Source organism: Hylobates moloch, unplaced genomic scaffold, assembly GCF_009828535.3.
Source record: "Hylobates moloch isolate HMO894 unplaced genomic scaffold, HMol_V3 SCAFFOLD_21, whole genome shotgun sequence".
Classification (NCBI taxonomy): domain Eukaryota; kingdom Metazoa; phylum Chordata; class Mammalia; order Primates; family Hylobatidae; genus Hylobates; species Hylobates moloch.
The window spans coordinates 25,927,982-25,954,475 of NW_026652296.1; the positions used below are offsets into that span (position 1 = coordinate 25,927,982).

A 26,494-nucleotide genomic window follows, 5' to 3' on the forward strand; every position below is an offset into this window, starting at 1 on the left:
CTGTGGGAAAGAGAGCTAGACAGTGATCATTCCAAGATTGGGAAATACTTTCTTTCTTCTGAGCTCCAAGCCCATGTGTTCCTTTCTCTCCCAGGCCTGTGTCTCCAGATGTCCTGCAAGTGCCTCATCTCTAGCATGTTCTATTTTGAACTCATCATATCCCTTCCCCATGCACCTGCTCTTCCTCCACTGCCATTCTCCATTAATGACACTGCCATTCACCCAGTCTCCCAATAATGAATGCCATGCTGGACTCCTCCTTTTCTTCTCATTTCCAAATGGTGATCAAGTGCTCTCTGCACCCCTCCTAAGTATCTTCCAAATTCCTACTCATCATCCCTGTCATCACCACTGTAGACTAAGCCACCAACTTCTCTTATCAATATTACTCATAGGCTCCTAGCTACTCCTCCTGCCTCCTCCCTCTTGCCCCTGTCCCTACCCCAATCCATCCATTGACCTGCACTTCTGGTCATGTCACTCCCTGGTTCAAACATCTTTGGTGATTCTGCCGGGCATGGTGGCACACACCTGTAATCCCAGCATTTTGGGAGGCTAAGGTGGGCAGATTGCTTGAGCTCAGGAATTCAAAACCAGCCTGGGCAACATGGTGAAACCCTGTCTCTACAAAAAATACAAAAATTAGCCAGGCATGGTGGTGCATGCCTGTATTCCCAGCTACTCGGGAGGCTGAGGTGGGCAGATGGCTTGAGCCCTGAAGGTTGAGGCTGCAGTGAGCTGAGATTATACCACTGCACTCCAGCCTGGGCAACAGAGTGAGACACTGTCTCAAAATATATATATAATTTATATTATATATATATATAATTTATATTTTATATATATATATATATTTATTTATTTATTTTAGTGATTCTCTCCTTAAGGGAGTAAACAACAAGCCAGGGATGACCCTAGCCTCTAGCCAAGATCACTCTCCTAAACTCTGGACTTGTATAATCAATTCTGTTCAGGATTATTTTGTCATAAACCCAGCTTAACTGAGCTACATCCAAAAAGAGAATTTTACTGGGTAGCATAACTGAAAAGTCCAGGGATATGGGGTTTCAGGCATAGCTGGATTAAGGTACCTAAAAAGGAATGGACTTTTCTCCATCTTTTGCTCTGCCTTCTTTTGGTGGGCTTCATTGGCAGAAGGCCTCCCATTTTATTAGGGGCAAGATGCCCCCAGCAGCTACAGGCTTACATCCTACCAACTTAGCAACTTAAGCGTAATAGAAAGAGGAGCCTTTCTTGTTCCGAATAGTTCCAGCAAAATAACAAAGTTTGGGTCTTATTGGCCTGGATTTTGTTCACATGCCTGTTACTGCACAGAGGTACCTGTTCTGATTGGCCAAGTCTGAGTTATATACTTTGGTCAGGGCTGAGGGAGTTGGCTGAGAGAGGAGAGAGAATGTTCCTTAAAGGAAAATTGGATGAGAAGTGGTATCCAAGCAGATACCAGGGATGAGCCCTGAAGGTAAAAATTAGATATCTACTAGGCCAGCTGCCTCCAGACAGCTTCTTCTGGTGTCCCACAAATTTATAATAACCAAAATTGAACTTGTCATGTTTCTCCCAAAAGACTTACTTCTTCTGGTCGCAAATTAATCTTTTCCCAGTATCCTGCTGTTGCTCTTCCCTATCAGTAAAATCAACACTATTATTGCCCTAGCTGCTCCACAGTGCACATAGTAGGTACTCAGTGAATATTTTTATTGTATAAATGAATAACTTTATGATGGACTGGTGGAGTAGAGAGTCTTGAATAGCTATGATAGGGGCATGTCACCTTTACCTCCTGGATTATATCTGACTGGAGAAAACAAATTAAACCATACCTAGGGCCGGGCACAGTGGCTCACGCCTGTAATGCCAGCACTTTGGGAGGCCAAGGCGGATGGACTGCTTGAGGCCAGGAGTTTGAGACCAGCCTCATGGCCAACATGGTGAAACCCTGTCTCTACTAAAAATACAAAAATTAGCTGGGCGTGGTGGTGCATGCCTATAATCCCAGCTTCTTCGGAGGCTGAGGCACGAGAAATGTTTGAACACAAAGGCGGAGGTTGCAGTGAGCCAAGATTGCGCCACTGCATTCCAGCCTGGCAGGAAGTCTATCTCTCAAAAACAAAACAATAAGTACCAAGAAATAGCAACAAAAATTAGCTTGTAAGATTGGTTTCTTAGGGTAGAAATGGCTCTTGATGCCATGTGGAGCAATGGGAAGGAGGCTTTCCAGTTACACAGACTCTTGGTCCTGCCACTCATTCATTTTATTTTATTTTGTATTTTACTTTAAATTTTTTGAGATAGGGTTTCACCCTGTTGCCCAGGCTGGCGGGCAGTGGCTCACTGCAGCCTCGAACTCCCAGGCTCAAGTGATGCTCTTACCTCAGCCTTTTGAGTAGTTGGGACAACAGGTGCACACCACCATGCCTGGCTAATTAAAAAAAATTTTTTGTAGAGACAGGAGTCTCGCAATGTTGCCCAGGCTGGTCTTGAACACCTGGGCTCAAACAATCCTCCCACCTCGGCCTCCCAAAGTGCTGAGATTACAAACATGAGCCACCAAACCTGGCCCACTTACTCATTTTATGACCTGAGATGGGCAATATCACCTTTCTCGGTCTTAGTTTTCTCATCCGTAAAGTGGGGAGAGTGGGACCTATTTCATAAAGTCTTGGGAACACTTCAATGAGGGAATATATGTAAAATGCTTAATATGTAGTCAGCATCAATAAATATAAGTTCAAAACCCTTTCCCACACTTCTTTTGAAACTTCTAATTCCGGGTGCAGTGGCTCACGCCTGTAATCCCAACACTTTGGGAGGCTGAGGCGGGAAGATTGTTTGAGCTCAGGAGTTCGAGAACAGCCTGGGGAACATAGAAAGACCTTGTCTCTATTAACAAAAAAAAAAAAAAAAAGACATTTCTAGGGGCCAAGGAGAGTTCTGTGCCTACAGTAGGTGTTTAACATCTGTTTGTTTGGATGAATTCCAGTTTTATTTACAGACTCTGTGGTGCTGATGTTGAGGGTTAGAGGCAAGCATTATGAAGTGAGGGAGACTCTCAGAAGATAACCTTTTTTTGAAAATGAAGTTTAAAAACAACAGGGTGCGGTGGCTTATGCCTGTAATCCCAACACTTTGGGAGGCCGAGGCAGGCAGATCACCTGAGGTCAGGAGTTCAAGACCAGACTGGCCAACATGGTGAGACTCCACCTCTACTAAAAATATAAAAAATTAGCTATGCGTGGTGGCATGCGCCTGTAATCCCAGCTACTCAGGAGACTGAGGCAGGAGAATCACTTGAACCTGGGAGGTGGAGGTTGCAGTGAGCCGAGATTGCACCACTGCACTCCAGCCTGGGCAACAGAGTGAGACTCTGTCTCAAAAACAAAACCAAAAACAAAAATTATGTGTTCATGATAAAAAAAAAAAAAAGGCAATAGTGAGGAAAAATTAAAAAGTCCCCTTTCCCATTCCTATCTCCCTGTAATTTTTCCTTTTCATTTCAAAATATATGTGTTAATTTTTTTTAGAAACAGGGTCTTTCTATGTTGCCCGGCCTGCAGTGCAGTGGCTATTCATATTGCAATCATACTGCAGCTTTGAACTTCTGGACTCAAGTGATCCTCCTGCCTCAGCCTTCTGAATAGCTGGGCTTACAGGCATGCATGAGCACTCCCGGTTTATGCATTGATTTCTAAAAAGGAAATATATATAAGTGGTAAAAATTTCAAACCAAAAAAACTCCCATCCCATCTCATTCCCATCTTCAGTAACTTTCCAAGAGTAACTTCTGTAATAATTTATAAACATTTCTTGCATATATCATCATTTTATCTATATATTTGGTTTCTTTTTTTTTTTTTTTGAGACGGAGTCTCGCTCTGTCGCCCAGGCTGGAGTGCAGTGGCGCAATCTTGGCTCACTGCAAGCTCCACCTCCTGGGTTCACGCCATTCTCCTGCCTCAGCCTCTCCGAGTAGCTGGGACTATAGGCGCCCGCCACCACGCCCAGCTAATTTTTTTGAATTTTTAGTAGAGACGGGGTTTCACCGTGGTCTCGATCTCCTGACCTCGTGATCCGCCCGCCTTGGCCTCCCAAAGTGCTGGGATTACAAGCGTGAGCCACCGCGCCCGGCCTATTTGGTTTCTTATTTACACAAAAGATGGGACTGTGGATCATGTAGGCCTTTAAACACCACAAGGAGCTTGGATGTTTATTATGTTGGCATCAGTGAATCACGTATTTTAAACAGAACAATAAAATGGCCAGTTTTTAATATTATCACACAGACTTTTAAAGGGGTTATAGTCCTAGTGCATAGTAGCAGGTACTAAAAAAATATTGAATGAATAAACTTTAAAAAACGTATTGTGAGTACAGCATGAGGTCAAGTACCAGACTATTTCTTTACTGTTCACAGACACCTAGGACCTTTAGGCCATTTAGGGACCTGGGTTCACAGCTAATAACACTCAGAGGAGGGAGCTATGGAATGGAAGAGGGTCTCAGCCCTGGTAAAGGTGGAAAAGGAATAGAAATAACTTAGAGTACCTATAGTGCACTGGGTGCACATCACCTCATAGAATCCTTGTACCCCTATCCCACCAGTTAGGGATTAGTTCCATTACTAGAATGAGGAAGGTGAGGTGCATGACTTGACTGACTTGTCCATAGCCACCAGCAAGTAGTTCTCTCCTACCTCCACTCTTAGCGTCCTCCAGTTTGTCTCCAGACAGTAGCCAGAAGGATCATTTTAAAACACAAAACAGGCTGGGCGCAGTGGCTCACACCTGTAATCCCAGCACTTTGGGAGGCCGAGGTGAGTGGATCACTTGAGGTCAGGAGTTTGAGACCAGCCTGGGCAACATGGAGAAATCCCATCTCTACAAAAAATACAAAAATTAGCCAGGTGTAGCGGGGCACGCCTGTAGTCTCAGCTACTCGGGAGGCTGAGCTGAGGTGGGAGGATGGCTTGAGCCTGGGAGGCAGAGGTTGCAGGGAGGCAGAGGTTGCAGTGAGCTGAGATGGTGCCACTGCACTCCAGCTGGGGTGACAGAGCCAGACCCTGTCTCAAACAACAACACACAGAACAGATGGTTTCACATTCTTGCTTAAAACTCTCTAGTAGCAGGCCGGGTGCGGTGGCTCACACCTGTAATTCCAGCACTTTGGGAGGCTGAGGCGGATAGATCACCTGGGGTCAGGAGTTCAAGACCAGCCTGGCCAACATGCTGAAACCCTGTTTCTACTAAAAATACAAAATTACTCAGGCATGGTGGCATGTGCCTGTAATCACAGCTACTTGAGAGGCTGAGGCAAGAGAGTCACTTGAACCCAGGAAGTGGAGGTTCAGTGAGCCAGGATTGTGCCATTGCACTCCAGCCTGGGCAACAAGAGCGAAACTCCATCTCAAAAACAAACAAAAATAGCCTCTCTAGTAGTGACCTCCCATAATCCTTAGGGTAAAACCCAAGCTTCTCCCCAGGCTGGTAGAACCCCACATATCTTCTTTTTTTTTTTTTTTTTTGAGACAGAGTCTCACTCTGTCACCCAGGCTGGAGTGCAGTGGTGCGATCTCGGCTCACTGCAACCTCCACCTCGTGGGTTCAAGTGACTGTTGTGCCTCAGCCTCCCAAGTAACTGGAATTAGAAGGCACACCTCACCATGCCCGGCTAATTTTTGTATATTTAGTGGAGCCAGGGTTTCACCATGTCGGCCAGGCTGGTCTCAAACTCTTGACCTCAAGTGATCCACCCGCCTCAGCCTCCCGAAGTGCTGGGATTACAAGATTGAGCCACTGCGCTCAGTGTGTGTCTGGCCTAGCTTCCACCCTTGCTAGTCTTTCCCCATGCCTGCTACACCAGAGCCGCCCAGGCCTTGGTTATTTTTTTTCTAATGTACCAAGCTCATTCCCACCTTAGGGCCTTTGCATCTGCTGTTCCCTCTTTCCAGAACATTCCACACACATACTCTTTGCTCTACATTATAGCTGGCTCCTTCTTATCCCTCAGTTTTCAGCTTAAAAGTCACTTCCTGAGAGGTCTTCCCTGATTTCTGCAGCTAAGGAATCCTCCCTCCCCTACCACCATTATTCTGTGATTTCCTCCTTTTTCTTCATAGCACCCGCCACAACTTGTAATTATAGACTCCTTTGCTTATTGGCTTTTTCTTCCAGGGCTCTATGAACCACATGAGGGCAGGAACTATCTGTTCCCGTTCCCTGGCACCTAGCATAGGGCTCTCCATATTTAAGGAATGAGTGAACAGATAACTGAAGTAAGTTTGGAAGGCAGGGTCCCTCCACTCTGTTTATGTACCTGCCTCCTTGCACGGAAGGCTGGGCCCCAATTGGGGCAGGAACTGATTTCCATTGAGGGCTGGAACCACCACCCCACCCCCCCAGGAACTGTTCTCAGCCCTGGGCCCTGGGTGCCAGGAAATTTGGCCTAGGTATCAGGGAGGGGCGGGAATCCAGCCTCGCTGCTGCCCAGCTGGGGAGGTCCCTGTCTCTTCCTAGCCGGGCACCGGGCACCGTTGCCCCCGCCTGTCCTGGGGTGCATGCGAAGATGAGGAAAGGTGAGTAGTGCTAGCCAGTGCGGGGATTGTGTGACAGGGGCGGGGCAGGGAAAGCGCTGAATAGTCCCGCCTGGAGGGTGGGCAGGGCCAGGTAGGAGATGCCCAGACCGACCCGGCTGCCTGCCCGCAGACCCGGACTCCTTCCTGAAGTCGGCACGGCTGCAGCGGCTGCCATCGTCGTCGTCGGAGATGGGCAGCCAAGACGGGTCGCCGCTACGCGAGACGCGCAAAGACCCGTTCTCCGCGGCAGCGGCCGAGTGCTCCTGCCGCCAGGATGGGCTCACGGTCATCGTCACGGCCTGTCTCACCTTCGCTACCGGTGTCACCGTGGCGCTGGTCATGCAGATCTACTTTGGGGACCCCCAGGTGAGGGGGACAAATGGGGAGGGGGACAAATGGGGAGGGGGAGTGGGGTAATGTTTGAGGAACCCTGGAAACTGGGGAATGGCTGAGTGGTGGAAGGGGAGAGAGGGTGGTGACTTGGGAGAGGAAGGTCCCAAAGGGAGGAGCTCCAGGGCATGAGGGAGACAGAACAAGGGGACAGAACAAGGAAGGGATTCGATCCATTAGAAGGCACTTGGGGTAATGAGGGCAGAGTCAAGGCAACAAGAGGGAAGGGCTTCGACCTTCATCCCCCGTAGAGTTCTAGGGCTAGTGGAGGTGCCCTAGGGAGGCGGACAGCTCCTCCTGCCCCCACCGAGTCCTCTTTCCCCTCCCAGATCTTCCAACAGGGTGCCGTGGTGACCGATGCTGCCCGCTGCACTTCACTGGGCATCGAGGTGCTCAGTAAACAGGGATCTTCTGTGGACGCAGCAGTGGCAGCAGCCTTATGTTTGGGGATCGTGGCTCCACACAGTTCTGGCCTGGGCGGGTAAGGAGTAGTGGAGGTCGGGGTCCCCCAGGCCTACTTCTTGCCTCCAGGTCTGTAGGCCTCATGTGCAGCACTCCTAACTTAGGGAGAGGGGCATTTGGGCCCCAACTCCTTGCATTTTCTCTTTCTACCCCAAATTTCACCCCCTTCTCCCTGGATGGAGTCAGAAGAGCAAAGCTACCTTATGGAAAACCTGAAAGTGTTTTCAGAAGCTTTTTTTTTTTTTTAACTGGAAAAAGAAATTTGTAAACCATAAATTAAGGTGCGCAGGTGGAGGTATGCTGTCATCAATTAAGGCAGATATATTTAAACTTTTAGGATCATAAATCCCTATGGGTTTGATGAAAAGCCTTGGACCCTCTGTCCTCCAAAAATACACCCCGTGCTAAGAATTCTTAGAAGGTACAAGCTGGCCACCCATGGGCAACACCCAGCACACAGACTGGTTTGGACACTGAACTGTCTTAAAATTTTGTTTGCTCTTGTTAAAAAGTTGAGAATTTTCATAAAAATCCAGATTTCCAACATCTCTTGAACAATCGGGAAATCCAGTAACAACTTGGGCCCACATTCTCACATGGCTGAAGTTATCTGGAGTGGAATAGAAGCTGCTTCCCATGATGGGCATGCACTGTCCAGTTTGCCATAGTTTCTACCACTTCCTCTTGTTTCTCTGTCCTGCTTGCCTTATTTTGTCATTTGGCTGTGGGCATTTAAGTTTGCAGCCCCCATCTTAGACGTAAATAAGCTACAGAAAAGGAACAAGCTGACAAAGTTCCTATCTTGGCTCCTGTAAGACCAGCTCTCCAAGCTGTACCAAAGAAATTCCTCTTTTGGTTTTGCATGTTCTATCCTTACATAATCCAGTCCTGGGGGAGGGGCAAGGGACATACCAAGTAGACAGGTGCAGGAAGCTGGCAGGGGTCCAGCTCTGATCCAGGGTGGGGGCATGGGGCAGAACATCCTGTTCTCCCAGTCTCTGGGCTTTTCCTAATCAGGGATTAAAGTCTCCAGTGACAGGATAGAAGAGGTCCATAGACCCTGGGTCTCCGACCCTCTTGGTTTTGCTCCCATCCTCTTAGGGTGGCTGAGTCTGTGAATCCATGCTGGGGAGGGGGCTCAGACACCTGACCCCAAATGAAAAACTGAGCCTACAGCTCTCACCACTGGGGGTGGAGGGGCAGCAGGTTAATTGTACAGAGGGGTAGCATGTTATCATCACACTTCCCCTTCTGTGTCTCTCCCAGTGGGGGCGTGATGCTGGTACATGACATCCGACGAAATGAGAGCTACCTAATTGATTTCCGCGAGTCCGCACCAGGGGCCCTCAGGGAAGAGACCTTGCAAAGATCCTGGGAGACCAAGGTGGGGACCCTGGTGAGAAGAGAGAGTTCAGGGGAGTCTCTCTTCATTGCCCTTCTGCTAACCCAGGCATTAATTTGCTAAGTATTTACCAGGGGAGTGGGAAAAAGAGTTGAGCAGGATTCTCTTGGGCTATGAAAGAGTCAGGCAGCCCCCAAAATAAAATAATGAACTAGCAAATCTGGATGGTTGATTCCAGATAATACTGCAACACCTTACTTCTCTGGGAATCTTACCTATCTGGCATGTAGGAAGGAAGAAAAAAGGCTACTGAGTACCCTGAAATGTCACAAAGTTGATGCAATGAAACACACATCTCACTCTGAGCCTGTTGACTGTAACTTTCCCAGCCCCTGACATATTGGAAGATTAGAGGGGAACTGACAGAAGTAAATCAACTGTCTGCTGAAAGAAAAAGAAGAAATCAAATAACTTGGAAAAATGGGTACTTAGTGCAGTGGCAAAAGCCAAACACACCCTGAGTCTTCAGAGCTCAGAGTAATGGTGGTGTGAAACTGAATAGGTTAAATGAAGGTCCCTTGTCCACCATTTTAAAAGGCAGGGTTGCCTGGGCACAGTGGCTTACACTTGTAATCCCAACACTGTGGGAAGCCAAGGCAGGAGGATTGCTTGAGGCCAGGAGTTTGAGACCAGCCTGAGCAACATAGTGAGACTTTGTCTCTACAAAAAATGCTTTGAAATTAGCCAGGCATGGTAGCATGCACCAAGGATCACTTGACTTGAGCCCAGGAGTTGGAGGCCACAGCGAGCTATGACCATGCCACTGTATTCCAGCCTGGGTAACAGAAAAACAAAACAAAACAGGGGTTGGTGAAATCCAATGTAGACAGGCATCTTTCTAAACTGGTTATGTCCTGGCTCTTGAAAGAGTTTTGCTTAATTTATAAATCCCTCAACTATGGCAGCTAAAAGAGGCCTTTCTGCATTTGCTGATAGGAAGTCAGGGAGATGGGAGGGGTGCCTGCTTGGGAAAGCTTGTCCCTCCCCTGGGATACTTGGCCTGTGTCTCTCCCCTGTGCCAGCCATCCCTGGCTTGGGGCTCTGCGGAGTTCAGCCCAGCACCCCCCTTCCAGTGACCTGGTCTCCTCTCTCCCTCGCCTACCCGCCTTGCCCAGCCTGGGCTCTTGGTGGGGGTTCCTGGAATGGTGAAGGGGCTATATGAAGCTCACCAGCTCTATGGCAGGTAACAACCCTCCCCCTGGGGACGAGGGACCCCTGTTTGCATCTCTCCTTGGGTGGCCTTCTCCTATTTCCCTGGATTCTTCCTTTCCCAACTCCCCCTCCTAATATCCCCTTCCCTTGCCAGGACTCTCCTTCCCAGGAACCCCCCTCCCCCCAGGACCCCTCCTCCTTCCCCCAGGACCTCCTCCACCCCCTGCTCTCCGGCCCCCCCAGGCTGCCATGGTCCCAAGTCCTGGCCTTCGCAGCAGCTGTGGCCCAAGATGGCTTCAACGTGACTCATGATCTAGGTCAGTGGGGCCTGGGGATTTGGGAGAGACATGAGGTTGACGGAGAAGGGTAGAATCTTTGAGATTTGGAGCCCAAGCTAGAGAGGCTCTCTCTTCCAGTGTGCTCCTCAGACCCCCTCCCCACCTTATCCCACCCTCACCTGGAGGCAGCCTCAAACGAGGGGATCTGGGAAGGGCCCTTAGACCTCCCTGCCTCACGCTTAACAGGCTCCTGGGGGTCAGGGCACTTAGGATGGGCCACTCAGCCCCCATCTACCCCACCTATTGCGCGTCTCATCCAGTCCAGTCCTGGCGCCCTGCCCTGCCCAGCCTCCCGTCCCTGCCCCTAGCCCGTGCCCTGGCTGAACAGCTGCCACCCAACATGTCCGAGCGCTTCCGGGAGACATTCCTGCCATTGGGCCGCCCGCCACTACCTGGCTCGCTGCTGCATCGGCCCGACCTGGCTGAGGTGCTGGATGTACTTGGCACCTCTGGCCCGGCTGCCTTCTACGCAGGTGGCAACCTCACACTGGAGATGGTGGCCGAGGTAAGTGCTCGTGTTGTGCGGGTGGGGGCATGCCCCAAGGTCCCTATTGTAGGACATCCTCGTCCACATTTTTTCCTTCCTTCCTTCCTTCCCTCCCTCCCTTTCTTTCTATATTATTTACTGTGGATTATGTTCATTTGAAATTCTAGAATAGTCAAAACTAACCTCTAGCGACAGAAATCAGATCAGTGGTTGGTGGGGCTGGGAGGAGCTGACTGGGATATGATATGAAAAACCTCCTGGGATGATGGAAGTGTTGTCTTTGTGTGCGTGTGTGTGTGTGTGTGTGTGTGTGTGTGTGTGTGTGTGTGTGTGAGACGGAGTCCCGCTGTGTCACCCAGGCTGGAGTGCAGTGGTGCAATCTTGGCTCACTGCAACCTCTGCCTCCCAGTTTCAAGTGATTCTCCTGCCTCAGCCTCCCGAGTAACCAGGATTGCAGGTGTGCACCACCACACCCAGCTAATTTTGTATTTTTAGTAGAGATGAGGTTTCACCATGTTGGCCAGGCTGGTCTCGAACTCCTGACCTCAAATGATTCATCTGTCTTGGCCTCCCAAAGTGCTGGGATTACAGGTGTGAGCCCCCATGCCTAGCCAGAAGTGTTCTGTCTTGATTCAGAGGTACCTTTGGGCTTCTCAGGGGTGCAGGGGTGATGCCAACCTGTACAGGGGCTTGTCATGTCCCTCCCAGGCCTGGTGGAGACCCAGTATCAGCCTCAGCTTCCCTAAGCTCACAATCCTTCCCTGCTCTTGGGTTTTCTAGGGACTGAGGGAAGCACCTCTTTCATTGTTGAGTATCAAGACTGGGGAGATTGACACAGAAGGTTACCATCCAATCCCAAAGAGTCCCAGTCTCAGGCAGTGACAGGTGTGAGAACTGTCATTAATAGTGCAAAAGTCCTAACAGAAAATTATGTTCATGGTAAGGATGCATAGACCAACTCAGTGGTTCTCTCATCTGAGCAATGGGGATGATTATATCTGTCTCTGCCATATGGTTGTGGGAATTAAATAGGTCTGTCATTCATTCAACATTCACAGAGTGCCTGCTCTGTGCCAGGCCCTATGCTGGGCACTGGATGTGGCAATAGACTCAAACAGACTTCACTGGAAAGTCCAGGAGATTACTGGCTTTAGATTCTTCTGTGTCCAGATTATCAATCCACTGTGTTAGGATTTGCTCTCCCTCTTTCTCTTTCTCTCTCTCTCAACTCTACTTTCCTTTGTTTGGATTCACTCTCAGATCCTTTCCACCTGCTCCCCACCAGCCCATATCAGGCCATCCTTCCAGCAAGCTATCCCAGAGAAAGAGCATTTCTCCTTCCCAGTAGTTCCAGCAAAAGCCTCCAGGTTGTGTCTTATTAGCTCATCACAGGTCTCATGACTATTCCCAGATCACTCACTGTGGCACAGAAGGGAATGCCCCAATTGGCCAGGCCTAGGTTGTGTGCCCTTTCCTGGAGGTGGCAAAGGGAATGCAGGAGATTGTAACAAAGACCATCAGATCTTTGATAAAAAGAAACCCAAAGTTGAGTTTATTAACTTGCCAGAAAAAGGAACTCAAGAATTCAAATGGGCCAGGCATGGTGGCTCACGCCTGTAATCCCAACACTTTGGGAGGCCACTTGAGCTCAGGAGTTTGAGACCAGCCTGGGCAACATAGTGAGACCCCATCTCTACAAAACATACAAACATTAGGCAGGTGTGGTGGCATGTGCCTGTAGTCCCAGCTACTCAGGCTGAGGCAGGAGGATCATCTGAGCCTGGGAAGGTTGAGGCTACAGTGAGCCATGATCATGCCACTACATTCCAGCCTGGGTGACAGAATGAGACCCTGCCTCAAAAAAAAAAAAAATCAATATGTAATTCTCTGAAGATAGATAAATCAAGGGTTTCAAGTACTATAAAGTACAAAAAAGGAAAGGATTCAGAGTGGTTATGCTAATTTAGGGTTGACAGCACACTGGATAGGATGGAATGAGCCCATTGATTTGTACAAGATTGGTTCATTGGTCAATAATGAGGGCTTGGTTATGTCCCATAAGGGTCAGTCCTTCCAGGATCACTCAAAGTCATGGTTTTCTAGTGGCTTTAGTTGGTTGTGGTGAGATGCAGCATTGAGTTTTGATATCTCCTAGGCAAGTGTGCCATAAGTGGAAAATCTTCCTTTTACACAGGCAGAGAGAGCAGCAGGTACAAAGGCACAAAGGCATGAGTTCAGGAACTGCAGGTCACTCTGCAGCTGCATAGAGCTCACTGGGGAACAGCAGGACATGAGGTGGGAGGGGTAGGCCGGGGCCAGATCACAAAAAGTCTTGAATGGCAAGCTAAGGAGGCCATTCATGGAATGTACCCGGTGTAATGCCTGGCACATCATAGGTGCTCAATGTTAGTGCTTTTCCCCCTTCCTTTTTCCTGAGGTGTCTAGGGGGTAATGGGGTCTCTAAAGGCCACGATGGGCGTTGCAGAAGGCACAGAAGTTATAAACAGCTGATCTGTCTGTGATCCAAACATGTATTATAGGCCAAAACCACACGTCACAGTGGTGGGAGGTCATTCTCATTCTTTTCCCTCCAGGCTCAGCACGCAGGGGGTGTCATAACCGAAGAGGACTTCAGCAATTACAGCGCCCTTGTGGAGAAGCCTGTGTGTGGCGTGTATAGAGGTGACCTCTCCCCCGGCTCCCAGGGTCCCCACTCAGGAGAAGCCTCCCAGTCCATGGCCACATCGTTTTGGCCTAGAGACTCCTCTCCATTTCACAGGAGAGAAACTAAGGCAGTGAGCTACCTGGGCAGTCACTGTTGAAGCAAGCCAGAGCCAGCCCACCTTCTGAAAAGTAGCTGTGGGGTCAGTTACCCCAAGTATTTAGGATATTGGGGGGTGGACCTGGTCAAAGGGTCCGACCTGGAAGTTGGGGTTCTGGCCATAGGTTTTCTTGATTTGGGCTCTGTGTTGCCTCCGCCCTTTCCCCAGCAGCGCTGTCACTGCCCTGTACTTCCTAAGAATTTTTAAGACAAAGTCCATCCAAGCTTCACGGTAGAACGAACCCTTCAAGACAGTCATAGACCCAGCTCCTCATTGTGCCAAAAAGAAAGTGAGGCCCGAGGAGGGAATATAACTTAACTGGCCAAACTCAAGAAAACCAACAGGGAACCCAGAAAACCAAGCTTATGACATGGGTGGGGTCCATGTTTGCTGAACCCAAAGTGGTAGGTGCTGGATTTCTCAGAAGATTCTCAGGTTCTTTCCCTTCTAGGAGAGCCAGATCACATCAAGCCCCAGGAAAGGGTTTCTCTGAGTTCAACTTTCCAGGCTCAATCTCCAACCTGATTCCTCTGCCAGAGGCAGTGGAATATGAAGCAATGGAAAGAGCATATCAGCTGGGTGCAGTGGCTCAGGCCTATAACCCCAGCACATTGGGAGGCTGAGGCAGAAGGATCGCTTGAGCCCAGGAGTTCATGACCAGCCTGGGCAATATAGTGAGACACCGTCTCTATAAAAAATTTAAAAATTACCCAGGCGTGGTGGTGTGCCTATAGTCCTAGCTACTCAGGAGGTTGAGATGGGAGGATTGCTTGAGCCTGGGAGGTCAAGGCTGCAGTGAGCATGATTGTGCCACTGCACTACGGCCTGGGTGACAGAGTGAGACCATTATCTCAAACACACACACACACACACACACACACACACACACACACACAGAAAAGAAAAAAAAGGACCAAGCATAGCATTGGAGCTAGGAAGACCTGGGTTTGAGTACCAACTGTGCCATTTGCCTTGAACAAGCTACTTCCCACTCTGAGCCTTGGTTCCCTCCTTAAAATGGAAATAATGATAGTGCCTACATCTTAGGATGCCCATAAGGATTTGATGAGATGATGTAGGAAGTTGCCCTGATCAGAGCATGCACTGAATATAGATTTTCCATTTCCCCTTCCCAGCCTGGGTTGTCTCAACAATGCTAGTACCTTGAGTGCTCTGGATTCCTCTTGTCTCTCTGTACCACAGTTTCTGGGCCTATCAAACATGTGTGATAACAGTAGCCACTGTGAGGACTAAATGAGTTAATGTTAGTGTTACGCATCAGCTATTATTATTCCTTTGATGTCCAAACATCTAGTAACTGAATAGGAAGAGAAGGTTGCTGCTGCCAAGAAGTTTGGGGCTGGATGAGACCATCAGGAGTCATGGATAGTATCCTGGCCTGTGGGAAGGCTGAAAGGAGACACATGACAGGCCAGGAATATGGACATCTGGTCACCTGTTTCTGCTGTGCTCTGCTGATAGCCTGCAGTGTGACTCTGGGCAAGCCACAGCCCTCTTGAGCCTTAGTTTTCTCAAATGGCAGAGGAAACTGAAGACCAGTGTTCTGAGTTCAAGTCCTGGCCCTGCCCTTGGCTTGCCATGTGAACTTGAATGAGTCTCTTTGCCTCTCAATGCTTCAGTTTCCCCATCTGGTGAGGGGGTTCAGTGCAGTGGTCTCAGTGTGTGTGATGCTGGAATGTGGAGATGGGATGTGGGATGTGAAGGTGCCTTGACCCCTACCCTGCCATCAGTCACTTCCTGTCCTTTCAGGCCACCTGGTTCTTAGTCCCCCGCCCCCGCACACGGGCCCTGCCCTCATCAGTGCTCTCAACATCCTGGAGGGCTTCAATCTCACCAGCCTGGTATCCAGAGAACAGGCTCTTCACTGGGTGGCAGAGGTAAGGCTGGCCCCTCCACCTTTCCCTGGATTTAGGGATATTAGGAGTGGGGAGATTGGGTACTGCCATAGGGCAGGACTAAATCACCTCCAAGTTTTCTCACACATGAAAATCCACTGGGTGTGGGTGCTGGGAGGGGCCTGGCAGCCTCTTCCATATCCCTGCTGTATTTCCAGACCCTGAAGATTGCGTTAGCCCTGGCCAGCAGACTGGGAGATCCCGTCTATGATTCTACCATCACTGAGAGCATGGATGATATGCTCAGGTGGGTCTTGGGCAGGACCTGGGGGCTACAGAGGCAGCGGTGGGTGTGGGGAAAGGGTCAGGTGAAAAGCAGCTGGTGTAGCAATAAAGGCCTGAAATCCTAAGTCAATTTCAGCTCAACCCCAACTCACAATGTGACACTGGGTGCCTCTCCCTGCACCTCACCTTTCCTATCAGCACAATGAGTTGGCCTACTTCATGTGGCTCTTAAATTTTTTTGAGGCTAGCATAGCACCTATATAAGCCCATCTGCTCCTCCTTTTGAGTAGGAAAAGAAAGCTCAATACCAAACAAAGGCCGGGCGCGGTGGCTCATGCCTGTAATCCCAGTACTTTGGGAGGCCAAGGCGGGTGGATCACTTGAGGTCACGAGTTTGAGACCAGCCTGACCAACATAGTGAAACCTTGCCTCTACTAAAAATACAAAAATTAGCTGGGCGTGGTGGCGCGTGCCTGTAGTCCCAGCTAGTCAGGAGGCTGAGGCAGGAGAATCACTTGAATCCGGGAAGCAGAGGTTGCAGTGAGCTGAGATCATGCCACTGCACTCCAGCCTGGGTGACAGAGTGAGTTTGTCCCCAAAAACAAACGAACAAACAAACAAACAGTCTCCAAGCAAATACTGAAGGTGGTGGGAATACAGCTTCATTAGCAACATAACATAGCAGTAGGTTGTGGGCTCTGGTGAGACTGCCTCCATTCAAATTCCAGCTTGACACTTCGCTAGCTGTGTGGCCTTTGGCAAGTGGTTTAAACTCCCTAAATCTGTTTCTACAAGGGGGCTTGACAATAATGGTATCAACCTTTTTTTTTTTTTTTTTGAGACGGAGTCTCGCTCTGTCGCCCAGGCTGGCGTGCAGTGGCGCAATCTCAGCTCACTGCAAGCTCTGCCTCCCGGGTTCACGCCATTCTCCTGCCTCAGCCTCTCCGAGTAGCTGGGACTACAGGCGCCCGTCACCACGCCCGGCTAATTTTTTTGTATTTTTAGTAGAGACGGGGTTTCACCGTGGTCTCGATCTCCTGACCTCGTGATCCGCCCGCCTCGGCCTCCCAAAGTGCTGGGATTATAAGCGTGAGCCACCGCGCCCGGCCAATGGTATCAACCTTGTGAGGTTGTGGTAAGGACTAAACAAAATCATACATGTAAAGCTTTTTTTGTTTGAAAATTGAATAAATGTCTTCAAGTAATCTTTGGTAACTTATTCTCTAATCAACTATGGATAATCCAACACATAGTTATTAGGTAAGAAACCCTCAGTTGAATTTTTTTGTTTGTTTGTTAGTTTTATTTTTTTGAGATGGAGTCTCGCTCTGTCGCCCAGGCTGGAGTGCAGTGGCATGATCTCGGCTCACTGTAACCTCTGCCTCCCGGGTTCAAGCAATTCTTCTGCTTCAGCCTCCCGCCTCAGTTGAATTTTTAAAAGTCTGGAGCATTACATATTGTTTCTAAGATCAATGCAAACTTTGCTCTAAAACACACACACACACACACACACACACACACACACACACACACACACACACACACACACACACACACACACACACACACACACACGCCTATATGAAATCTATTCAACCAGTTCATCCAGTAAATAGTTATTGAGCACTTACCCTGTGCCTTGGGAAAAAATTCTAAAAGAAAGTGAAGATCCTAGCTGGATGTGGTGGCTCATGCCTGTAATCCCAGCACTTTGGGAGGCCGAGGCGAGTGGATCATTTGAGGTCAGGAGTTCAAGACCAGCCTGGCCAACATGGTGAAACCCCGTCTCTACTAAAAAAAAAATTAGCCAGGTGTGGTGGCAGGTGCCTGTAATCCCAGATAATCGGAAGGCTGAGGCAGGAGAATCGCTTGAACCTGGGAGGCAGAGGTTGCAGTGAGCTGAGATAGCGTCACTGCACTCCAGCCTGGGTGACAGAGCAAAACTCTATCTCATGAGAAAGAAAAAAAAAAAAATCCTCATATACAAAATCCTCCCCCAACTGAACTCTTAATAAAACTTTAGACTGCAAACATTAGTTTAAATGAATCCAGTTTGTTAATTCAAAGCAAATATTTTCTGATCATCCGTTATGCACCAGGCATTTCCATAGAAAAGATTAAGAAGTCAGATAACTAAAAGGCTCTTGATTTAAACATTAAATAAAAGTTGGTTCCAGAAAAAATCTAAATAATACCTAAATAAATTCACTCAACAGCTATTTTCTGGGTATTTCTTATGTGCAATTAATGAGCTTCTGCACTCATAGACCTAGTAGTCCAGTGAGGGAGGTAGATTTCATCAAATAATTACACAAACACCACAAAAGTGAGGTAGGTGGAATGTATTGAAAGCCTGTTGTTTGCTCATCTCCCACCGCTTGTCTTTTCAGCAAGGTGGAGGCCGCCTACCTCCGGGGCCATATCAATGACTCCCAGGCAGCCCCTGCCCCACTCCTGCCTGTCTATGAACTAGACGGAGCTCCCACGGCTGCCCAGGTGCTGATCATGGGACCTGATGACTTCATTGTGGCCATGGTTAGGTATGCCAGCTCAGACTCAGAACCTGGAACAAGGGATCCTGTGAACCAAGAGGGGGTGGGGGCTGGGTAGAGGTGAAGATGGGCTATAGCTCACCCAACCCCACCTCGGCCCCCAGCTCCCTGAACCAGCCCTTTGGCAGCGGCCTTATCACCCCCTCGGGGATCCTGCTCAACAGCCAGATGCTGGACTTCTCCTGGCCCAACCGGACAGCTAACCACTCTGCACCCAGCCTGGTAGGATTTGCTTCCCCGCTTCCCTGGGGACCCTGAGGCCTATAGGTAGGAGGTGTAATGGCATGGCTGCCCCTTTCTCCCTACTTTCTCCAGAATCTTCTAGTATAAGGAAGCCTAAAGAAGATGTTCACCTCATCCCTAGCCCTGCTAAGTCTGGGACATGGAGCCTGGTGGGTCTGAAGAACCCTTGTCCCATTCTGTCACTGTCTTACTGTGTGACCTTGTGAAGATCTTGCCCTCTCTGGGCAATTTCTTCACCTGTACAATGAGGGTTTTGGCTCCTATTTGATGTTTTGGACACTTTCCAGCACTAGTGGTCTGTGACTATGTGAGCTTGAGTTGATGGGGCTCAGCCCTATGGCTGGGCACCAAAGAGGGACCCAAGGAGGAAGGATTTAATAATTTTTATCTAGTTAAAAATCAGCACTCTTACACCCTGCAATCTGGGGCCCCAGCAGGGCAAAGACACATAGAGATGATCAGGGTGGGGTTATCCTGTTCTTCCCCATTGCCATATTTCTTGGCTTGGTCCTTTCTCCTGTGACCCATAGCAGCCTCATAGCTCAGTGGATGCACTTATCACTCCTCCATCCACCCCACCCATCCAGGCACCCTACCCATTTCACAGATAACAAACTGTTGTCTGGGAAGGGATCAGTCTTCCAGGAAAACTGGGCCTGTGGAAGATGTGGAAGAGGGAGAGCAGTTGGAAGGGTTGTGGAGGGGCCCTTTCCCGGTCTTGTCCCACCCCACCTGCCCCTTGTGGTCTCTGTCCTCTAACAACAGGAGAATTCAGTGCAGCCAGGGAAGCGGCCACTCTCTTTCCTGCTGCCCACAGTGGTCCGACCCGCGGAGGGGCTCTGTGGAACCTACCTTGCTCTGGGGGCCAATGGAGCTGCGCGGGGCCTCAGCGGCCTGACACAGGTGAGGTTTACGCCATGGTTGGCCTTTTTCAGCTGGGAGCCAAGCTGTGGCCTAGACTGCAGATGCCTGTCATATCTGTGGCTTGTTTCCATTCCTCATGTAGCAAACATGGGCTGAGGTTGCTTTGTGCCAGGCCCATCCTGGGCAATGTGGACATGGGCTGCGCTGTTTCTTAGTGAAAATGGAGCCCTGATGCTCCCTGTCTTTCCTGGTTGCAGGGGAAATGGCAGGGTCAGTAGATTGAAAAGTGGGGTTAGCATCTGGGTGGCCTGGGTTCTGTTACCCTCAAGTCTACCTCCACCCAGCATCTGAATAGACAACCAGCCCTCTTTAGGGTGGGATTTGAAAGGAAGGGCCTGCTTTTCTCCAGAACACCTCAGAATGGCTCCATGAATGTCTTGAGAACCTGATATATATGCCAGGCACCTATTTTGGCAGGTGGTGAGTTAACGATCTTAAGTTCTGGAATCAGACACTCCTGGGTTCCAGCCCAAGTGCTACCAATTTGTAACTGTGTGATGCTGGAGCATTCACTTAACAGCTCTGAACCTCAGTCTCCTCATCTTTAAAATGGAAATAATAACAATAGCTAACATTTAAAGAGTTCGTACTAAGTGCTGGGCACTGTGTTATGTGTGTTAACAATTTTAACCTTCCCAGTTCTGGGGAGAATCCTTATTTCTATTTTATAGATAAGGAAACTGAAGCCCAGAGAGGTTAAGACATTAGGCCAAGTACTTTCAGCTAGAAGGAGCAGGGAGGCAGTTTGATTCCAGAGCCTACGCATACTCCTAACCACTAAGTTAAAGGCACCAGAAAAGAAGGGAGCCCTGGGCTAGATTAAAGAGACTTGGTTCTAGTGGTGTATCTTCCCTGGTTTCCTCTAAACTCTGGAGTGAGTCATTTCCCTCGCTGGCCTTCACTTTCCCTCTCAGTGAAATGGGAACAGTCATCACAGGCCTGCCTGTCTTCCAGGGCTGTTAGGAGGCTCAGATGACACCTGGTGTAAGAATTCTCAAGACTAAGGAGCCTAGACCAAGGGTGAGAGCTGAGGAATCCTGGACCATCACCCCGGGACAGCCCTGATTTTTTTGTACCTTGGCTACCACAGGTTCTGCTGAATGTCCTGACCTTGAACCGGAACCTGAGTGACAGCCTGGCCCGCGGCCGCCTACACCCAGACCTGCAGTCCAACCTCCTGCAGGTGGACAGTGAGTGCAGAGCAGAGACCTTGTGGGGTGGGTACAGGGACAGGTAGAGAAAGGTCTCCTCCCAAGGGTTCCCATGCCTCAACCAGCACCAACTGCCAGTGAAGTTTGGTTTTATTTGGCAAATTCCTATTGGAGCAGTGAACGATCTGGGGATTGGAACCAGTCTTGCCATTTCCTGGTTGTGTGGCCTTGGGAAATCCATGTCTCAACTCTGAGCCTCAGTTTTCTCATTTGTAAAATAAGACACAGTTGTTCATTCTTCAAACTTTCATTTACTCAACAGTTTGTATTGAACACGTACTGTGTTCCAGGCATCATCCTAGTGCTAGGGATTCTGCATTTACAGGCAAACAAGAAAATAAGTCATCAAAGAAATATGGGACAAATAAGTGCTCTGCCAACTGTCAAAGCAGAGTGATATAATAGGACTGACTCAATGATCAAGGAAGACTTCTCTTTGGTGACATTTAAGCTGAGATCTAAAGAGTGAGAAAGAAACGGTGCAATGGCTCAGACCTATAATCCCAGGCTGAGGTGGGAGGATTGCTTGAGGCCAAGAGTTCAAGAGCAGCCTCAGTAACATAGTGAGACCCCCCCGCCCACCGTCTATAAAAAAATTGTTTTAAATTAGCCAGGCATGGTGTGTGCCTGTGGTTCTAGCTACTCGGGAGGCTGAGGCAGGAGAATGGCTTGAACCAGGGAGGCAGAGGTTATAGTGAGCCGAGGTCACACCGCTGCCCTACAGCCTGGGTGACAGAGTGAGATCCTATCTCCTAAAAAAAAAAAAAGTAAGAGAGAGCCCACTATACAAAGAGTTGGTGCAGAGCTTCGTAGGTCAGGGGAGCAAGTAGAAAGAACTCAGGGCAGGAATGGGTTTGGTGAGTTTGAGGAATAAAAAGGAGACCAAGGTAAGCAAGGATGAAATTAGATCAGAGAGGCAGGCAGGCGCCAGATCATGGACCTTATGGTGAGGAGATGGACTTTCCTCTAAGAAAAGGGCTTAATTTTGGCACAGCTGAATTTTATAAACAGGAAAGTATGTGCACCTTTGAGGAGTTTTTATTGCAACAATGTATTAATATGACACTAGTCCAAAAGAATACAGAATTGATTGAGACACAGTCCTTGCCTGTTCAATATTATTATCCCCATTCTATAGAGGAAGAAACTGAGGCTCACAGAAGTTATAAACTAGTCAAAGATCAACCACTAAGTGGCAGAACTTCAATTAGGACATACACCTGGCTGATACCAAAGACTATTATTTACTGCACAGCTCTTGATATCTCCTGGACTGAATCACGTTAGAAGCAGAGACTGCGATCTTCAACGATCACATCCTGTAGTTGGCCAGCGACACTTGGATCCCAGCTGATAGATGACAAGGCCACATCCTTGAAATTGAATTTTGTTCAACAAATATATGCTGGTCTCTGTTGAATGTGAGGCTCTGTGCTAAGTTATTTGTGCTCAGCCAAGTCCTGCCTTCAGGGCCTTAGTGTAAGATGGAGGTATAAGGAGTGGGGGTTTGGTGAAGAGAAAGTTCATCTACCTGAGGCCCTGGGGAGGCTTTATGGAGAAGGTGACAAGTAGCTTGGCTTTGAAGTATGAGTAGGAAGTTGGCATGTAGAGGTAAAGGACATTCTGGACAGGAGGAACAGCCTAGGCAAAAACCAGAATGAAAGGCTCAGAGAGCAGCCAGGAGGCTAGCTGCTGTTTCCCAGAGTTCTCAATTTACCCAGCACCTTTGTGACTTTTGCCACATTTGCACACCATCTAAACCATTATGTACATAACATATCTCTATAAATGAACTTCCTTTTTAGCCTAAATGTATTTTATTTTATTATTTTTTTGAGATAGAGTCTCACTCTGTCGCCCAGGCTGGAGTGCAGTGGTGCAATCTCAGTTCACTTCAACCTCCGCCTCCTGGGTTCAAGCGATTCTCATGCCTCAGCCTCCCGAGTAGCTGAGAATACAGGTGCACATGCCACCACACCCGGCTAATTTTTGCATTTTTTGTAGAGACGGGGTTTCACCATGTTGGCCAGGCTGGTCTCAAACTCCTGACCTCAAGTAATCTGCCTGCCTCGGCCTCCTGAAGTTCTGGATTTACAGGCGTGAGCCACCATGCCCAGCCCTAAATGTATTTTTAAAATAGACCTTATATCATAATCACAAATGGAAAAATGACTTCATTTGCCACACATAGATGACAAATAGTTATCATCTATTTGTTAGCTACACAAATAGATATGTGTAGTTTTTAGTTAAATATTGTTGCCCATGGAAGGCTCTGAGACTGCTTTCTCCATTAAAGAAGGAGATTAGGAAGCGTTAGAGAGCGGACTGAAACTTGTTCCTTGCCATAATCAGAAGGATTGAAAGTGAACCACAAAGGAAATAGATTTTCGATTAAGTGATTTAATGCTATTCAAGGTTGGGTCTTCATCTCAAGAGCTACCAAAAGTCTTCCTATTAGGGAAAGAAGAAGACTAGATCTTTACTGAGAAGCAGTAGGGTGTGGAGTTACAGGGCTTATCACAGAGGTCAGCCTTAAGATTATCCAATTGAGAAGGGGAGACACATGACCTGATTTGTCTTATTTAGGGGAAGTAGATGAAGGGGAGGAGAACTTAAGTCAGGGAAATGAGAAGCAGCTGGGATATGGCCCAGGCACGAGATGATGAGGGCCTGAACTTATCCAATGGGATGGGGATTTGTTCATCTATCTAGTAAGTATCTGCTCAGTATTTACTATTTACTGACCCTGCACTGGGGATTAGTAGCAGACAAGACAACGTTCCTACCTTCAAAAAGCTTATAATCTAGTGGAGGGGACACAGTAAATAAATAAACAAATACAGGTAGCAGTAAGTACTTTGGAAGAAAACCAAACAAGGTAAAGATGGTAGGGACTGCTGTTTTAGTAATGGTGGGGGAAATTCTTGAAGAGGTGCCAAAGACTGGACTGAAGTAAGGGGGCCAGCAGTGTGACTTTCCAGGAGAGCATTCCAGGCAGAAAGAACAGTAAGTGCAAAGGCACTGAACTAGAAACATGTTTGGCCTTCTAAAGGGACAGCAAGGAGGTCAATGTGGCTGGAATACAGTTAAGCAAGGTGAGGAATAGGAGGAAATGAGGGGAGGAATTTAGAGAGGTAGCAAGGTCCCAAACAATGTTGGGCTTAGAGGCACCTTGGTAAGGACTTTGGATTTTATTCTAAATTCCGTTGAAGCTGTTGGAGGGCTTTGAGCAGGGGAAGTGACTAGATCTGACTGATGGTTTAAAAGGATCCCCTTGGCTGCTGTTTAAACAGGCTATAAGAAAGGCATGGGGCCAGGCACAGTGGCTCACGCCTGTAATCCTAGCACTTTGGGAGGCTGAGGTGGGCAGATCACCTGAGGTCAGGAGTTCAAGACCAGCCTGACCAACATGGATAAACCCCCATCTCTACAAAAAAAAAAAGAAAATTAGCCGGGCGTGGTGGCGCATGCCTGTTATCCCAGCTACTGGGGAGGCTGAGGCAGGAGAATCGCTTGAACCTGGGAGGCAGAGCTTGCAGTGAGCCAAAATCATGCCATTGCAGTCCAGCCTGGGCAACAAGAGTGAGACTCCGCCTCAAAAAAAAAAAAAAAAAGAAAGAAAGAAAGGAAGGGAGGGAGGGAGGGCTGGAAGCAGGGAGACCAGTAAGGAAGGAAGGAAGGGAGGGCTGGAAGCAGGGAGACCAGTTAGTGGATTATGCAGAAATCCTGGCAAGTAATGATGGCAGCTTGACTTTGGCAGGTGGAGATGAAGACCCACAAAGCCCCTTTTTCTTTTTCTTTTTTTTCCCTCCCTCCCTTCCATTTTCTTTCTTTCTTTTTTTTTTTTTTTTTTTTTTTGGAGACAGGGTTTTGCTCTGTTGCCCAGACTGGAGTGCAGTGGTGCAATCTCAGCTTACTTTACTGCAACTTGTGCCTCCCAGGGTCAAGTGATCCTCCTACCTTAGCCTCCTGAGTAGCTGGGACTACAGGTGTGTACCACCACGCTCAGCTAATTTTTAAATTTCCTGTAGAGATGGGGTCTCCCTATATTGCCCAAGCTAGTCTCAAACTCCTGGGCTCAAGTGATCCTCCCACCTTAGCCTCCCAAAGTGCTGGGATTACAGGCATGAGCCACTGGACCCGGCCTGTCCTGTTTTCAATATTAAGAATGACTGTATATTATTGATCACTTACTGTATGCAAGGTTCAGTGCTGTGTGTGCATTATCTCCTTTAGTCCCTGCAACTTCATGTTCTCATATAATCCCTATTTATACATGAGGAAACTGAGGCTCAGCAAGGTAAAGTGATTTGTCCAAGGTCATACAGCTCTGTGGTGGAGCAGCCAGGACGAGGACTCAGGTCTGACTGTAGGACTCTTGAACTAGTGCTCTGTACATTCTGAATGTGCATATGTTGGGGATGGTTTTCAGGTGAGTTCACAGAGGAAGAGATTGAGTTCCTGGAAGCCAGGGGTCACCACGTGGAGAAAGTAGATGTCTTATCCTGGGTCCATGGCAGCCGAAGGACCAACAACTTCATCATCGCTGTTAAGGACCCTCGGAGCCCAGATGCAGCTGGAGCCACCATCCTGTAGAGCAGCAGGGTGGGGTGGGGTCTCTGCTCCCCCACTTTGCATGTTCCCAGAGTCCCTCCTTCTCCCAGGTTTGGTCTCAGGGGGACCCCAGGGATGCTCCAGATCAGGGGCGAGAGGGGATGCTTAGCAAACCCAATCCCAGAGTAACTGGAAAATTCTCCATCAGGAGGCCTGTGGTGGTGGTGGTGGTGGTGGTGGTGGTGGTGGTGGTGGTGGTGGTGGTGGTGGTGGTGGTGAGTGTCAGCATCCACAACCAGGCAGGCAGGACCTTGAGGAATCAGACTGTCTGTCTGTGTGTCACCTCTCCTCCTTCAGCCATGCTGGCCCTGAACTTAGGGATGTGCTTGCAAACCCTTCTCAAGGCTCTCACAACCCCAACATCTTCAGACTGGCCTGACCTGGGCCTTGTCTTCCAGTTCCTTTCTCCTATTCCCAGCCTCATTTCTTAAATGACTAGGAATTTTTTAATGGACCATTATAGGGAGGGGGTGCTCCTCTTTTCCCACGAGGTTGAGGTGGGGGCCTTGCATCTGGGGGTCCCCAGGGTATGGGGTAGGGGTGGGGGTGGGGACCAGCTCAGGGGCTTCCATTTGCAAAGGGGAATTAAAGAAAGAATGTTGCTTAACCATGGCTCTGGTTTAATTTATATTTAACTGGGTTGACAGTGGGAGTGGGAGAGGAGACCTCGGCTCACCCTGTCCCAGTAACCGATTCAAGAGTAACCTGGAGTCAACGTTGAAGGACTCATAATAATATCTGTCCAGCTAAGACATGCACCAATAATAATAATTCATAACAACAATAACTATAATATCTAGCATCTAATCTTTATTAAAGCCTCATGAAGTAGGTACTAATATTATTGCCATTTTACAGATGGGAAACAGGCCAAAAGAGGTTAAGGGACTTGTCTAAGGTTCTTCATCTATTAAATGGAAGAACTGGGGTTCATCTTATCATGTCCAACTCCGGAATTTGTGCTCTTAACCAATTCCACACCTATTAGTTGAACTATTTGTTATAAAGTATATGTCATATAGTATATGTCAGACAATAAGTACCTTTTATAGATAATATCATTCATGCATACATGCTTCTATCCATTACGTTCCAGGTACTTTGTTAGGCACTAGGGATTCAGCACTGAACAAGACAGGCTTTTTTTTTTTTTTTTTTTTTTTT

The 26,494-nt window shown here is 48.4% G+C and overlaps 1 protein-coding gene across 5 annotated transcripts in view; it reads left to right on the plus strand.

Annotated features, from left to right (window-relative positions):
* The window catches only part of GGT7 (gamma-glutamyltransferase 7), a 28,855-nt gene extending 2,900 nt beyond the window's left edge, over positions 1–25,955 (plus strand). The window contains exons 2-15 of one of the 5 annotated variants that reach the window (XM_032142484.2): positions 6,720–6,955; positions 7,309–7,460; positions 8,708–8,825; positions 9,959–10,026; positions 10,239–10,312; positions 10,642–10,838; positions 13,415–13,502; positions 15,413–15,540; positions 15,717–15,805; positions 18,174–18,323; positions 18,440–18,557; positions 19,344–19,481; positions 20,593–20,685; positions 25,149–25,211. In XM_032142484.2, the coding sequence (XP_031998375.1) occupies positions 6,720–6,955; positions 7,309–7,460; positions 8,708–8,825; positions 9,959–10,026; positions 10,239–10,312; positions 10,642–10,838; positions 13,415–13,502; positions 15,413–15,540; positions 15,717–15,805; positions 18,174–18,323; positions 18,440–18,557; positions 19,344–19,481; positions 20,593–20,685; positions 25,149–25,211 (1,712 nt within the window). Of the gene's footprint in view, positions 1–6,719; positions 6,956–7,308; positions 7,461–8,707; positions 8,826–9,958; positions 10,027–10,238; positions 10,313–10,593; positions 10,839–13,414; positions 13,503–15,412; positions 15,541–15,716; positions 15,806–18,173; positions 18,324–18,439; positions 18,558–18,650; positions 19,482–20,592; positions 20,693–25,148 lie in introns of those variants that run through there. The other 4 variants (XM_032142481.2, XM_032142482.2, XM_058433269.1 and 1 more) reach the window with 4 other exon arrangements.
* The last annotated feature ends 539 nt before the right edge of the window (positions 25,956–26,494 follow it).